The 15,059-nt window shown below is 43.4% G+C and overlaps 1 protein-coding gene across 1 annotated transcript; it reads left to right on the forward strand.

Annotated features, from left to right (window-relative positions):
* Positions 1 to 4,289: 4,289 nt before the first annotated feature.
* Positions 4,290 to 14,125, forward strand: uba2 (ubiquitin-like modifier activating enzyme 2). Its single transcript, XM_061221810.1, has 17 exons — positions 4,290 to 4,520; positions 5,530 to 5,613; positions 6,147 to 6,217; positions 7,396 to 7,460; positions 7,602 to 7,702; positions 7,927 to 8,048; positions 8,134 to 8,201; positions 8,316 to 8,437; positions 8,742 to 8,841; positions 9,195 to 9,346; positions 9,573 to 9,666; positions 9,796 to 9,908; positions 11,316 to 11,471; positions 12,189 to 12,285; positions 12,447 to 12,552; positions 12,686 to 12,828; positions 13,181 to 14,125. The coding sequence occupies exons 1-17, from the start codon at positions 4,380 to 4,382 to the stop codon at positions 13,375 to 13,377; spliced, it is 1,932 nt and encodes a 643-aa protein (XP_061077794.1). The 5' UTR covers positions 4,290 to 4,379; the 3' UTR covers positions 13,378 to 14,125.
* Positions 14,126 to 15,059: the final 934 nt, after the last annotated feature.

The raw sequence follows: 15,059 nt of genomic DNA on the forward strand, positions 1-15,059 counted from the left end.
ATGCACAACGGCTTCTCTCAACAGGCGGCTCCCCTCTTAAATGTAGTCTGGGGGCTAATGTTTCCATGGGTACCAGTAGGCTGCAGTAAACCTTTGGAATACTGTGGATGTGCAGACAAAACTAAGTAGGAGCCAAAGAGTTCGCTTTTTTTTTTTTATGAACTCAATGTTACGACTCATTCATTAGCATATGTGATATGTACTGTTAAAAAAAAAAAAGTCTTGCATACATTTGGAAATTTTCTGCACTGTTCAAACTGTTCATTGTTATAGCAGTTCATTGTCTGTCCTGGGGACTCCTGTATATGCTGGTTTTCGTTACAGCCAATATCTTCATTTAAGGCTGTTGAACTTGTGTTCTGTGTTCTTTCATATTCTTTCATTAAACTTATTATAAACTTATTATAACAATGCAGGTTTAGTAATTGTTATAATAATTTTGATGATGTTTGGCTATAATATAATTAAATATAATAAAACTGCTACTAAAGCAGAGTTTTTCTGCTCTGTTTTACTCAATTTAATTCATTTTGAAAACTTTATTAGATCAGATACTTCAGCAGGAAAAAACAATAGTTGTCAGTCAAGCTTCATTTAATATTGGAAACAAAGATGAAAAGCTTTTTAGAGTGCAAAATTTTATATTTATATGTTAATATTATATTTTATCATTATATAATTTTTTACAACCAAGAACAGTGGACACTCAGGCACTTAGTGTAATAGTTCTCCTGTTTTCCCCAAAAGGGCATGATACCACAGAAACATTTTTAAAAACCCACATTAAATAAGCATACGTATTTATATAACGCAGTTTTATTTAAACTAGTTTAAAATATGTATAATTCAGGTAACTGGATATTTGATATTGCACTGTAATAGCGGCATGCAACTACAGTCTCCTCCAAAAGTATTGGATCAGCAAGGTCAGTTCCTTTGTTTTTGCTAGACACTGAAGACAACTGAGTTTGAGGTCAAAAGATGTGCATGTGAAGACAGATCCCAAATTTCAGCTTTTATTTCCTGGTATTTTTACTGAGATTTGTTAAACAGCTTACAACATATCACCTTTTATATCAGACCACCCAATTTTTAGTTGAGCAAAATTATTGGAACATGTGACTGACAGGAGTGTCTTGTTGTCCAGATGTGTCCTGTTAGATTGATTGGTTAAACAATGAATAGTTCTTAATGTGTAATCTTAGTTTTAGCCTTAAAAGACTGTGAAGACTGCATTTGTGTTAGAAGAGACAAACCAACATGAAGACCAGAGAGCTGTCTTTGGGAGAAAAGCAAGCATTCTGAAGCTTAGAAAAGAGAAAAGAGGGAAATCCATTGCACAAGCATTTGGGGATAGCTTGTACAACTTGGAATGTCCTGACAAAATAAAGAAACCACTGGCGTACTGAGCAACAGACATCAAACAGGTCAACCAAGGAAAACAACAGCAGTTGATGATTGTGAGAGCTGTGAAGAAAACCCCCAAAACATCAGTCAGTGATATCACAAACAATTTCCACAGGGCAGGGGTGAAGGTTTCTCAAATAAACCGTTCAAAGAAGACTTTGAAAGCAGCAATATAGAGGCTATACCCCAAAATGCAAACCACGTATCAGTAGTAAGAATCGGAAGGTGAGATTACAATTTGCAAAAAGGTGTAGAGAAGAGCAACAAATGTTCTGGAACAAAGTTCCACTTGATGAGAGCAAGATTAACCTCTGCCAAAGTGTGGAGAAAGAAGGGATCTACTCATGATCCAAAATATACAAGCTCATCTGTGAAGCATGGTGGAGGAAGTGTCATGGCTTGGGCTTGCATGGCTGCTTCTGGAGTGGCCTCATTAATCTTTATTGTTGATGTAACTCATGCTGGTAGCAGCAGAATTAATTCAGAAGTCTACAAAAACATTCTGGCTGTCAACTTACAGAGAAATGTGTCCAAACTAGTTACATTACATTACATTACATTAATGGCATTTGGCAGACACTCTTATCCAGAGCGACGTACAACAAAGTGCATACCCATAACCAGGGATAAGTGCGCTGAAAGATCCTAGAGGGAAGTACAATTTCAACTGCTACCTGTACAACAAAGATAGTTGGGAGGAACTTGCATGCAGCAAGACAATGACAGACTGCCGACACAACAAAGGACTTCATTACTATTATATTACTATTTGAAATAATAACTGAAATTGCGAAAACATCACATTTATTTAGAAACAAATGTTTGAGTCGGGGGGAAGGATGTAAGGTTTTAGGGGTTGTGACCTAAAACAACTGAAGGAGGTTATGAGTTTGAATTCCAAGCGGGCTTCAGTCATTGCTGCTGTTGCAGGGCGACATGGCTCAAGCAGTAAGAGCAGTCGTCTGGCAGTCAGAGGGTTGCCGGTTTGATCCCCCACCCAGGCTGTGTCAAAGTGTCCCTGAGCAAGACACCTAACCCCCAAATGCTCCTGACAAGCTGGTCGGTGCCTTGCATGGCAGCCAATCGCTGTCGGTGTGCAAATGTGTGTATGAATGGGTGAATGAGAAGCATCAATTGTACAGCGCTTTGGATAAAGGCGCTATATAAATGCCAACCATTTACCATTTGTTGTCCTTGAGCAAAGACGATAACCAGAAATTATTTTGCAAATAGCCAAATACAGAAAAGGAGAAATGAGGGGGGCAAACGTTGGCCTAGATATAGACCCCAACTAAAGAGATAAACAAACATATCCTAACTAGACAAAATAAATAGTGCAGATGCTGGTGTGACGTGTTGAGTAATGCACAACGTGGACCAGGGGTTACTGTGATGCACAATTATAGAAGTAAACAATCGGTAGAAGACCCAGTCTTACATGTCAATCACCCAGAATCTCCTCCCTCCTGACAGAGGTTATTAGAGTCCAGTAACATCCAGTACACCCACTGGTCGTGTTTATGTGGCTGTACATACAAACAAGCTATATCCATAGCATTCCCTGCTGGTTTTGAAACAGCTGGTAGACCAGTTCCATACTCAACATAATTTGACCAGCTCAAGCTAGGTTTTGATCAGCTGGTAGCTGGTTCACCAGGTAGGCCGGATCCATACTCAACATGGTTTGACCAGTTCAAGCTATGTTTTGAAATAGCTGGTAACTGGTATTTCAAGCTGGTGATAGCTGGACTTTACACCAGGGCTTTCAAAAGACAATTGCAAACCATACAGACCAACGGTTTCAGAGGTCCCTTATATTGGTTCGCGCCGAGGCCAAAGGGCCAAGATAGGCAATGGAAACGGAACAATAAACATACTGATTTTCCTACACACACTCTTTATATTAACACAGTTAATATAAAGAACCCACATTTAATATCGAAGAATTACCAGCCTGCCTCAGTTACTTTCTAATTTAAATGTGCAATTAAAGTCCCGCAATTACATCTGCAGCTGTAGGGAATAATGTTAGTGTGGCGTTTAGCCTGGTTTTCGTCAGATGTTTACATGTTGGCCTAAACCATGGGATCGTTTAATGAGAAGCATGCACAGGTAAATTAAGACGCAATGAAATAATAAATGAGTCAGTTTTAAGGGATTGCTAATTAAATCAGCAGTAAATTAAATACAGTTTCAGGATGATTAATAGCTTTATTGGTCCACCCCGTATACGAATAACTGACGGGCTATGCTGTGCTCAGGCACTTCAGCTTTCAGTACACTAGCGCCACTAGCCGTCTGCAAACAATACCTGCATATAAAACTTCGAACCGCACAAAAGCTACACATAGTATGTTACGTTTATGCTGAAACAAATAAATATATTCAACATATCCATCTTCAGTTCAGTAAACTATCACAAGGATATTTCAACTAGGTCATACATTATCCAAAACCTTGGCTAATTAAAACATGACATGATCATGTTTCAGAGGTTTAACAATCAGGACTGGGCATAACTTATGGATATATAGCGTACATTATACATGTTCATGATATATAATATATAATAAGTTGGCATTCATTCAGATATCTGAGACATTTATAGTCTGCGTAAAATTTTTATTGAGGTAGTACACATTTCATAATTTATGTAGGCCTTTTGCTATTGTGTCTCATCTTATGAGTGACAAATAGGCCAGCCCAACAACAGATTCACAGTATGTCCTTGTTAGAAGTCATGACTCATAAAAGTTCAGCAGAGCGCTCAACTGAAAACTTCAAACTTGGAGACGGGTGCCAGGGGTCCTCCTGTCCAGTAGGTGACGTCAAACAACAGCCAGCGCTTCCACTCTGGTCTCCCATGTTTATTTTAAAAAACTTCGATGGTTGTCTACGTTCGCGCTGTCGCTAGCGCTGTGACTGTAGTGTAGATTTTACACTGCACGGTGTCTACCTTGAGCCGCGTAATAATGGTGCAGCTTGTGGGGTCCCTCCGTAAAGAGCTCGCTGATTCCGTGTCCTCTTGTCGACTGCTGGTCGTTGGAGCTGGAGGAATCGGCTGCGAGCTGCTAAAAAATCTAGTCCTTACCGGCTTCAGAAATATCGAAGTGGTAAGAAAATGGGGAAAAAAGCTTGTGGGCGGACCATTCGTTCTCTTTTGTACTGACTAGCCAGCCACGAAGGGCCTACCAAGCGACGTTTGCCGCTATTGAATGAAACATTTGAGAATGCACATTGCTGTTTGATTTTTCAGTTAGCTAGGCTAGTGTTGAATATTTTATTAATAAAGTGGTGTCTGATTGGCGCGGGTAAAATATACTGGCTATTTAGTTTCTGTGTTTATGGTACAAGTTATGTTTCATAAAAGTAGCTAGCTAGCATTTTCGCAAGCATAAACTTGGCTAGCTAGTTTTCATTTGTGCGCGCATGTTGGCTCAAGATTTTAGTGCAACGAGCAGGCTCATTATTGACGACTGCGAGTAATCAAATTTAGGTAATGTTACCATTACAATAAATCGTATCGTTCTTTGTAACGGAATGACCATAGGTAACATGTACATATGCGCCATATTCAATCAATTTTTCTTCCAATTTGCAAACATTTCCCCGCCAGGCAGTCTTTTCAAAACTGCTTCAAAGAGGACCACGCAAAATTGTGACGTTTTACGCAGGTTCCCGTTTCATTGTTCCATCGAAGTAACTTGGCAGTCGGCCTTAAAGGCAACTTCGCAGTAGGCCTGTCTTGCTGAAGGACGCCAAAAAGTTCTTTATTTTTGCTGTTTTTCAGCTTATGTTTGGCTTATGTTTTCTTTATTAATAATGCTATAACGTTTGATATATGGTTGCTTTTACAGTACTTACACGTCACTCACATTGAAATGCCAAAGTATGCGCAAAAAACTAATACAAACATAGAATACATATTTTTGTGATGTAATTATTTAGCTGTGATACAATTTAGGCTGTTTTGATCGGTGCTTCTGTTGATTATTGTTTCTGTTGATTCATGTGAAGTGGGAGGCTTAAATTATGTATGTGCTGGGAATATCATACAATGTTTCAGTGCTGTGTAGTAAAATAGTAAACTTTTATTTATTTATTTAAAATCTTTTATTTCAGATTGACCTGGACACCATCGATGTGAGTAACCTGAACCGACAGTTCCTCTTCCAGAAGAAACATGTGGGGAAATCTAAAGCCCAGGTAATGGAGAGATTTCCTCTCCTCCTCATTTCTCATTAAAACACTGCTGTACTCCTGGCACCTACGTGTGCGCATTGTGGCTGCAGTCCTCTTCATTTCTTGTTTTTTGTGTATTTGTGCTCAGAACATTGCTCCCCCTGATGTGTGTATGTGCACGCGCTTGAGACTTGCTGACGATTTTTGTCATGCACGTTCGTTTGCCAATCCTTCCACAAGGCATTCTGTGTGTGGGCGGCCTGTAGCGTAGTGGTTAAGGTACATGACTGGGACCCGCAAGGTCCGTGGTTCGATCCCCGGTGTAGCCACAATAAGATCCGTATAGCCCTTGTGCCCTTGAGCCAAGGCCCTTAACCCTCCAGGGGAGGATTGTCTCCTGCTTAGTCTAATCAACTGTACGTCGCTCTGGATAAGAGCGTCTGCCAAATGCCATTAATGTAATGTTATGCAGTTGGTATGCCAAAAGTTGTGAAGTAAATGTAATGTTGCTGTATTGTCACTGAACATTGTGCTTAATATTTTGACTTGTGTTGCAGGTGGCTAAGGAGAGTGTATTGCGATTCTGTCCTAAAGCCAACATCACAGCCTACCATGACAGCATCATGAAGTAAGTCCCTTAAGCGCTCTGTCTGTCTTGTCCCTGATTATGACTTGCACTTTAGTGTACGTCGCTCTCGATAAAGTGTCTGTCAAATGACTGTAATGTAATGTGATGTGTCGATCAATAAGTCTAAAATATTTCGAGACTTGCATCAGCTAAATCAGCTTACAAACAGATATGCTGAACATAAATGGTGATAATATGGTAAACAAACCTTTGCTATATTACTAAAGAGTGTCGTTTCTGCACACTGGATTTAATTCCATTATTTCAGAAGTTAACTGTGGTACGAGTTGCCAAAAATGGGAAATGTAGTGGTGGCTGTCCAGCTAACATTGTTGTAAGTTGTGAATGACATGAATACTAGTTCAAATGCATTCACGTCATGAAATTCCATTACATTTTAATTGTACAGTGCTTTTCACAGAGGACTGTCTCAGAGACGCTTTACAGAGTAACACAAGGGATGAGGGGGAGGGGGGGGGGAGGGAAACACAAGCGCTAAGCCCCCAGATAGCAAGAGGTAAAGAAAACTCCGTACAGTGGTGAGAGACTCTCCAATGGCAGGAAATCTTAGGAGGAACCCCGGTTAGAGGGGGGATGCCCATCCTCCACTGGCCTGCCGGTGGGGTTGGTAACAGTTGAGGTCTTAAACTAGCAGGTAATAATGGGATGTAAAGTATGCGGTTGTAAGGGCCATGGGAAATAGAGAAATACTAAACTACATTTAATTTGAAGTTCTAACTATGTACATGTAAGGAGTTATAGATTTGCCGAGGTGGGATTTGATTTTGATACATTACCAGACAGCTAAAGACGAAGACACCCATAGCCAAGGGCAGCGGTGTTCTTTTGAATTAGAATTTTGGGGAGCATTGTCCTGGTAACCTGCTCCAGGCTAAACTACTTTAGGATAAACCGTGAAACATCTCATTCCATCCATTTCCCAGCAAATTGTTCAGTCCGAAATGTTCAGATCTGCACAAGCCTCATGAATCAGTACAATCTCAACCTGAAACTGAACTGCACGTGAGCATGAGTAAGCTTGCGTTTTCTCAACACGGCACACCGTTTTCCGCATAGCTTTTTCCTGTGTGGGAAAAACACAGGATCCTGTGTATGTCTTTTTGTGCTGTTGAATATGGTCAATAAACCTGTTGTTTTTCTTTTTTCCCCCTCCATAGTCCGGATTACAATGTGGAGTTCTTCAGGAATTTCACACTGGTCATGAACGCGTTGGATAACCGAGGTACGGGCGCAGGTTTTTGCTCTTCACTTTGTGCTCCCTTCCCTGCTCCTCCCTCTACCCTCCCCTGTCTTTATGCTCGTGTGTCTCTCCTGTTCTCTGTGCATCTCTCTCGATGCCTGATTACCCTGCCCTGTGTCCTAGCGGCCCGTAACCATGTCAACCGGATGTGTCTGGCGGCGGACATTCCCCTGATCGAGAGTGGCACAGCAGGTTACCTGGGCCAGGTGACTGTCATCAAGAAGGTGAGAGTCAGGTGTTTACATGCACATGCAAGTGTGCAACACACGTACACACATGCATACACACACACACACACAGAACAACAAGGAGAAACTGTGTATAAACTGCACATGCCTCCAAAATGTTAAATGTTAATAAATGTGAATATCTGATATTTGATATTATTCCAACAAATATTTGACTGTCCAAGTCCGTACCTACAGCGTCGCTATTTACCCCTCTACAGGGCCTGACCGAGTGCTACGAGTGCCAGCCCAAACCCACTCAGAAAACCTTCCCAGGATGCACCATCCGCAACACCCCGTCCGAGCCCATCCACTGCATCGTGTGGGCCAAGTATCTCTACAAGTACGAGCTTCCCCTGCCGTGCGTTTAGCGCTGTGTGGTCTGTCCAGGTCGCCTGATTAATCCGCCTGCTCCGTCTGTCCTGCAGCCAGCTGTTCGGAGAGGAGGACGCCGACCAGGAGGTGTCCCCCGACACGGCGGACCCCGAAGCTGCCTGTGAGCGGACCTCCTTTTTATGACCCCTTTCCCAAACTCAGGGGATCGTTTTTTTGGGGGGGGGGTTTGGTCCTCAGTTTTCTAGAATTTGTTTTTGTTTTTTTCTCGCTCAAGGGGACCCTGCGGAGGTAGCCGCCCGAGCTGGCGCGTCCAATCAGGATGGAGACATCAAGCGTGTGTCCACCAAGGAGTGGGCCCGGTCCACGGGGTACAACCCCGTCAAGATCTTCAACAAGGTGTGTCCAGCTAAAAGCAGGTGACGGGGCTTCACTGCTGGGGCTGATGGTGCTTTTGTGAAGTCGGCAGTTTCCAGAATTGTCCTACTGAATGGCTGTAAATGTTGAAGTCGAAATCTCGGGCTCCTCAGGAGTATTCTGAGTTTGCTAGACGACTGCAAAAGCATCACAGCTCAACAAAGTGATAAAAGCTGAACATTTGTATTCCAAGCATGCATGAACATGGGGGAGTTAAGCTAATTGTCTTGCCCTTTTATCTGAGGGGTAAGATGCTCAAACTAATCGTCTACGTCTCATCATATAGCTCTTCAAAGATGACATCAAGTACCTGCTGACCATGGACAAGCTTTGGAAGAAGAGGAAAGCACCGCAGCCTCTAGACTGGACTGAAGTACAGAAGCTTGGTGAGAAACACCAAGCACCAATACTGCTAATGCTACTGCTACATATAGTACTATTACCACACTGCTAATGCTACTGCTACATATAGTACCATTACCACACACTGCTAATGCTACTGCTACATATAGTACCATTACCACACTGCTAATGCTACTGCTACATATAGTACCATTACCACACTGCTAATGCTACTGCTACATATAGTACCATTACCACACTGCTAATGCCACTGCTACAAACAGTACCATTACCACACTGCTAATGCTACTGCTACATACAGTACCATTACCACACTGCTAAGGCTACTGCTACACACAGTACCATTACCACACTGCTAAGGCTAATGTCTCTGCAGCATGCCCCCTGGAGGAGGTATCGGGGGCAGGGCTAAAGGATCAGCAGGTGCTCGGTGTGCGGGGGTACAGCCACCTCTTCTCCCGAAGCATTGAGACATTGCGTGTGCAGCTGGCCGAGAAGGGGGAAGGAGGAGAACTCACCTGGGACAAGGTAGGTTGGGCCTGACCAGGGGATGGGTGGGTGCTGGATGTGACAGTATTGCTCCAACCCTTTTAAATAGCAAATGAAACGGTGTGTGAAAGCTATACTCCAGGGTCCCCAAGTTTGACCTAAGCTTGAATTTCACTTCCAAGTGTAGTGACATGTTCAGACTGACTGAAATTCGATTCTCACCGGATGTGCGTTTGACGCCTCTCTCCCTTGCGCGTGTTGCCAGGACGACCCCCCTGCGATGGACTTTGTGACGTCCGCGGCAAACCTGCGCATGCACATCTTCAGCATGAACATGAAGAGTCGCTTCGACGTCAAGTGTGAGTGTTTGCGGGCGGGGGGGGGGTGGGTGACGTAAAAGCGTGAGGCGTATCAGCCACGCATGTTTCCTTGACACGCATTTCGGCGCCGTCTCCTAAACGGACACGTTTGCGGTGGTTTGTCCGCAGCTATGGCCGGGAACATCATCCCCGCGATCGCCACCACCAACGCCGTGATCGCCGGCCTCATCGTGCTGGAGGCCCTGAAGATCCTCTCTGGAGACCTGGAGCAGTGCCGCACGGTGAGGAGACGCCCCGCAAAACTAAATTGCCCCCAAACACAAGTAGCCCCCAGTGGGAGTAATCACTGTGCTCTCTCTCTCTCACGCAGACAGACACGCACTACACTCTGTCCCCCCCCCCAATACACATTTAATTAAATCTTTATTGGCATGACTCTGTACAATTTATTTCTAAAGCAATTAACAATAAAACAATTTACAATGATGCGTAAAACATAATACCATGAAATATTTAAGTAATAGGTAAGTACATACAGTTGTGTTCAAAATAATAGCAGTCCAACATGACTTACCAGATCAATCACTGTTTTTGGTAGAAAATATATTACTACATGGCAAATAATTTACCAGTAGGTGTAGTAGAGTCATAGAAAACCAACAGACCCAACATTCATGATACACATGCTCCTGAGTCTGTGTAATTGAATAATTAATTGAAAGAGGCATGTTCAAAATAATAGCAGTGTGGAGTTCAATTAGTGAGGTCATTCATTCTGTGAAAAAACAGGTGTGAATCAGGTGGCCCTTATTTAAGGAAGAAGCCAGCACATGTTTGCATGCATTTCTCTCTGAAAACCTGAGAAAAATGGGTCGTTCCAGACCAACAAAATTAAAGTTATTGAGTGGCCAGCCCAATCCCCGGACCTTAATCCGATTGAAAACTTGTGGGGTGACATCAAAAATGCTTTTTCTGAGGCAAAACCAAAAAATGCAGAGGAATTGTGGAATGTTGTCAAATCATCCTGGGCTGAAATACCTGTTCATAGGTGCCAGAAGTTGGTCGATTCCATGCAACACGGATGTGAAGCAGTTCTCAGAAACCGTGGTTATACAACTAAATATTAGTTTAGTGATTCACAGGAATGCTAAATCCTGAAGATTTTTCAGTTTATGCAGTAAATATTTGAGTTTGTAAAGAAAAATGCAGACACTGCAATTTTTTTGAACAGCCCAATATTCATTTTTCTTCATTTTCTGTAAAGTAATTCAAAAATTGACACATTTTTCTTCATGTTTTGATTTAGGATATAATGTTCCCAATGCATCGAAATAAAAACTATTAGGATTTTGAGCTTTACTCACATTTTTAAACACACTGCTATTATTTTGAACACAACTGTAAATATAAATAATAACCAAACCATGTGTCTCTACTTTTACCATTTTAGATGCTTTAAAGGAAATTGTGTATTTCTCTAAATACTCGTTGCAATGTTGAAATAAAAGCGACATAAATATAAAAATGTCTCCCTCTTTCTCCCCCCCCTCTCTCACTCTCTCACTCTCTCACTCTCTCACTCTCTCACTCTCTCTCTCTCTCTCTCTCTCTCTCTCTCTCTCTCTCTCTCTCTCTCTCTCTCTCTCTCTCTCTCTCTCTCTCTCTCTCTCTCTCTCACACACTCACAGATCTTCCTGAATAAGCAGCCTAACCCGCGTAAGAAGCTGCTGGTTCCGTGCGCTCTGGACCCGCCCAACGCCAGCTGCTACGTGTGCGCCAGCAAACCCGAGGTCACCGTCCGTCTCAACGTGCACAAGACCCAGGTGCTCAGCCTGCAGGACAAGGTACTGCCCCGCCTCTGATGTCATCATCCTGCACCCTCCACCATCACCACCCTGCTTCTTCCACCATCACCACCCCACTTCTGATGTCATCATCCTGCACCCTCCACCATCACCACCCTGCCTCTTCCACCATCACCACCCCACTTCTGATGTCATCATCCCAACCCCTCCACCATCACCACCCTGCCTCTATTGGCCAGTTTTCTTGCCTGGCCCCTGATTCAGTCCAGCTGCTGACTGAATTTGGCCTGATTGGTGAAATGTGTTAAGCCTGCTGTTCTGGAAATTTTCAAGGAGACAAGGCTTTGTAGCGGGTGGTGTGTGTGTATCTGTGCGATGTGTGAAGGTGCTCGGTGTGTGTGAGGTTCGGAGCGTTCCAGTTGTTGCCTTGTAATGACCGTCAGTGACATTTCGGCTGGCAAGGAGCTGCTGCGAGCTGTGAAACCTTCTGAACCCCATTAGCTTCAGAGCTATTTCGTAATATCCGCTGATCATTAGGAACATGTGCAACGTTTTTCACAGTTCAGTGTATTTCTGTCTGTTTTAATGACGTACTTTGTAACTGTAAAATGATACCACTTTCCAACTCATAATTCAGAGTTAGCCAGTGCATCTTTCATGGGCAGAAGGTTGTAAATGTTGAGTTTCTGAGCTATCTGGAACGCAGTATAAGTGGAAGGCTTGTGTGAATGACACTGAATGTGCGTTGTTTGGCAGATTCTGAAGGAGAAGTTGGGCATGGTGGCACCTGACGTGCAGATCGAGGACGGGAAGGGAACCATCCTCATCTCCTCAGAGGAAGGAGAGACCTCTGGTGAGTCTCCTGGCAACAGTGACGTCACTGCTCTACCACATGCACTTCTGCAGCAGGCCAGCAGGGGGTGAGAAATCACTCCTCTTCAATATCGTTTTTTTTCCCCTCCTTTTATGTCAGTTTATTGTTACCTCTCTCGCTCTCTCTCCCTCTCTCTCCAGCAAACAATAACCGCAGTCTATCTGAGTTTGGTATCAGGAATGGAAGCAGGTTGCAAGTGGATGACTTCCTCCAAGATTACACGCTCCTGATAAATGTGTTGCACTGGTGAGTCGGGTCTGCGATTAACTCTGTGCGTGCCTGTTTTCACCCCTGTGCTTCTCAATGATCAATCCTGGTCCTGAATTGCACTGAACCTCGTCGTGTCTGTGCGTGTGTCTGTGTGTGTGTCTATGCGTAGCGAGGACTTGGGGAAGGACGTTGAGTTTGAGCTGGTGGGCGATGCCCCGGACAAGGCCCCACCACAGCCCAGTGTTCCAGAAGGGGGAAAGGGCATCGCCAACGGCAGCGAAGACTCCGCCCAGCCTTCCACCTCCTCTAAAGGTCAGCTCACACACACACTTCTACGTTTCACCTTTATTCTTTGCTCTGAACTTGCTAGAAAAGTATGCCAGTTATGACATCTTGAGTGTGTCTTGTATAACATTCCCATTTAAAGGCCTTCTAAGAGAATGCAAACTGAAATCTCTATTGCAGTATCAATAACACCCTTAATTGAAAAGGACAAATTGATCACTTAACTACCCCATTAGTGTTCAACTACAGTATCAGCAAAGATCAGATAAACAGATTGGGTCGTTTGGGCATAGGGAATGAAGGACACACCCATCCAAAAGTTGAAATAACGCTTGAATAGACAGACGCAGGTAAATAATGTTACAACCGCCCGCAACAGCAACCCCAGCAGAGGATGATGACGTTCTCATCGTGGATTCGGACGAAGAGCCGTCCTCCAGCGGCGCGGATGTTGCCCGGGAGACGGGCGCGCTCAAAAGGAAGCTGCAGGACGCGGAGACCGGCGAAGGCGTCGCCAAGCGCCAGCGAGTGGAGCAAGCGCCCGCCGAAGACGATGACATCATTGCGCTCGACTAGCTCCTGCGTGCGGGCCATGTTCATGGTCGTGTTTGTGTCTCCTCTTACCGAACACCTGTAAATATATATGTACAAAAACTGAGCTGTCAAAAGCAGTATGCTTATTTTTGCCTTTGTATTGTCAACTGAATGCCAATTGACAAATGAAGATACAGCTGACTTCTGGAACAAGTTTTAAAAAATTTAAAGAAAAAAAAAAAAAAAGAAAAAAACTTTTGTATTTCTTACAAACCAATTGGACACAAACCATGAGTCGTGTGCTCCATTTTGGGCAGACGAATTTGAAGGCGAGGAACAAACTGTAAACAAACTAGTACATCTCAATGCATATTTGAGAATTGGAAGTTATCCAATTATGTGTTTTAACAGTATGTAAACCACAACCAGCTCCATGATGAGCCGCCAAGAGTTCACGCAACTCTTTGGTCTGTACCATAGAGTAGACAATAGTGTAAAACGCGAAGTGGATCCAGGCTCCTCGACAAATGTGCATTAGCGGGCTGTTTGGCAGATTATTCTGTTTGCCATAGCCTAATGCATAATTTGGTTGTCTGCTGTTAGATGCTTACTTCCCCTTACCAATTGATGAAGAAAGATGTTTTGTGGGTGTTTGTGGCCAGCATTATTTATATTTCACCTTTTCATGGTTTTATTTTTAGGCACAAATACTGTACCTCATTTGGACCAAATAAAGACTGCATAAACGGTGAAATATTGTATCAATTAAACCAGCTTTATTCACCTTTAACATACGTTTCCAAGAACATGTCTGAATGAAAGCCTGATTTACTATAAGGAAACCAATGGTCCTTTGATCCGTTTTGTTTGGAGCTCCCACTTTCGCTTAACAAATTTGGTCAAAGTGGGTGAACTCTCAACCCGCCGGATGCCGACTTTTTGAGTGTACTGAGAATTCTGCCAACTGCAACGGCCCTGTGTGGTAACTCTTGCACATTCAGTACGTTCCGAGGCTGTTTTTGCAAACGTGGTTTCGTAACTGTTTGTCTGGTTGTAGATACGTGCGGATTTTCGTGCGTCAAACGAAGACACCGGGGAAAACATTTAAGGAAAGCTGTTTGTGCGTCGTTGGAGACCATAGTCCAAGAAAACACACGCAGCCCTGTCACTAGGTCATTAAATGATCTACACACAAGTCATTTTATACACGTCAGGTGTTTACAGTAAATGTCCAGGCTACTAAAAGCAAATAATCCGGAAACCTATGTAGATAAGATAATGGAATTTTGTCCCAACAATCGTCACCCACTGGACTTGCAGGCAAATTGCAATTTTATAATGTATTTTACATAGTACGCAATGGTAGGAGGTGTTAAGGATTTGGTATTATATTTGCGAATTTGATCCAATTCCCGACTTGTGGATTGAGTTTGATCCAGGGTTGTACCCTTCAGCAAGTTATTTATATTAATGGCGACAATAGGGGCGATAAGAGCAGCCGTCTGGCAGTCGGAGGGTTGCCGGTTCCATCCCGCCTTGGGTGTGTCGAAGTGTCCCTGAGTAAAACCCTGCTCCTGACGAGCTGGTTGATGCCTTGCATGGCATCAATTGCAGTTGGAGTGTGTGTGTGTGTGTGTGTGTGTGTGAATGGGTAAATGAGAAGCATTAATTGTACAGCGCTTTGGATAAAGGCGCTAGCCTATATATACATGCCTGCCATTTAA

The sequence above is a fragment of the Conger conger genome, chromosome 15 (assembly GCF_963514075.1).
Source record: "Conger conger chromosome 15, fConCon1.1, whole genome shotgun sequence".
Lineage (NCBI taxonomy): Eukaryota > Metazoa > Chordata > Actinopteri > Anguilliformes > Congridae > Conger > Conger conger.